This window comes from Cynoglossus semilaevis, chromosome 18, assembly GCF_000523025.1.
Source record: "Cynoglossus semilaevis isolate Cse_v1.0 chromosome 18, Cse_v1.0, whole genome shotgun sequence".
NCBI lineage: Eukaryota > Metazoa > Chordata > Actinopteri > Pleuronectiformes > Cynoglossidae > Cynoglossus > Cynoglossus semilaevis.
In genome coordinates this window covers 683,413-684,356 of record NC_024324.1, presented here as the reverse complement: position 1 = coordinate 684,356, position 944 = coordinate 683,413, and the positions used below count along the sequence as shown (strand labels likewise).

Here is a 944-nt window from a genome sequence, read left to right as displayed (position 1 = left end):
AGGTTCAGATCCTCCTGGTCCAGGTTCAGATCCTGGTCCAGGTTCAGATCCTGGTCCAGGTTCAGATCCATCCTGGTCCATGGGGTGTGTTAACGTATCAGAGTACGTTTGTTTTAGCGTACTGGGACACCCGGCGAGGCAGTCAGCCCGTGGAGTTCTCCTCCGTGGAGCAGAGTCACAGAGACCCGGTCTACAAGATAATCTGGCTCCAGTCCAAGACCGGCACCGACGCCTTCTCCGCCTCCACTGATGGACAGGTTGGAAACCTGATCTGACCGTTCTCACTCAGACCCAGACCCAGACCCAGACCCAGACCCAGACCCAGACCTAACCAGACTTCTTCTTCAGGTCCTGTGGTGGGACGTCCGTAAGCTGAGCGAGCCGACGGAGCGCCTGGTTCTCGACCTGAGCAGGGAGGGGAACCTGGACCGGGCTCTAGGAGCCATCTCTCTGGAGTTTGAAGCCACCATGGTCAGTTTATTGACCGTTGGTCCAGAACTGGTCCAGAACCTCTGCTGGTCCTTCAGCCGGTCTCTGTCCTTGATGTTTCTCCACAGCCGACCAAGTTCATGGTGGGGACGGAGCAGGGCGTGGTCGTCTCCTGCAACAGGAAGGCGAAGACGGCTGCGGAGAAGATCGTCTGTACCTACGAAGGTCACCACGGACCTGTGTACGCGCTGCAGAGGAACCCCTTCTTCCCCAAGAACTTCTTGACCGTGGGGGACTGGACGGCTCGGATCTGGTCGGAGGACATCAAGGAGTCCTCAATCATGTGGACCAAGTAGGAACCCTCTCTCTTCACCGTCCAGCTCTCGTGGACGTGGTGATCATGTGGTGTCCCCGCAGGTACCAGACCTCCTTCTTGATGGACACCTGCTGGAGTCCAGTCCGACCGTCGGTGTTCTTCACGGTGAAGATGGACGGGGTGTTGGACGTCTGGGACA

At 58.1% G+C, this 944-nt stretch overlaps 1 protein-coding gene across 1 annotated transcript in view; it reads left to right on the top strand.

Annotated features, from left to right (window-relative positions):
* Positions 1–944, top strand: part of LOC103393851 (uncharacterized) — a 9,547-nt gene that overhangs the window by 2,098 nt on the left and 6,505 nt on the right. Inside the window, exons 6-9 of the mRNA XM_025065328.1 lie at positions 118–257; positions 349–471; positions 558–781; positions 847–944. The exon at positions 847–944 is cut by the window's right edge and continues 6 nt beyond it. Of these exons, the coding sequence (XP_024921096.1) occupies positions 118–257; positions 349–471; positions 558–781; positions 847–944 (585 nt within the window). The remainder of the gene's footprint in view (positions 1–117; positions 258–348; positions 472–557; positions 782–846) is intronic.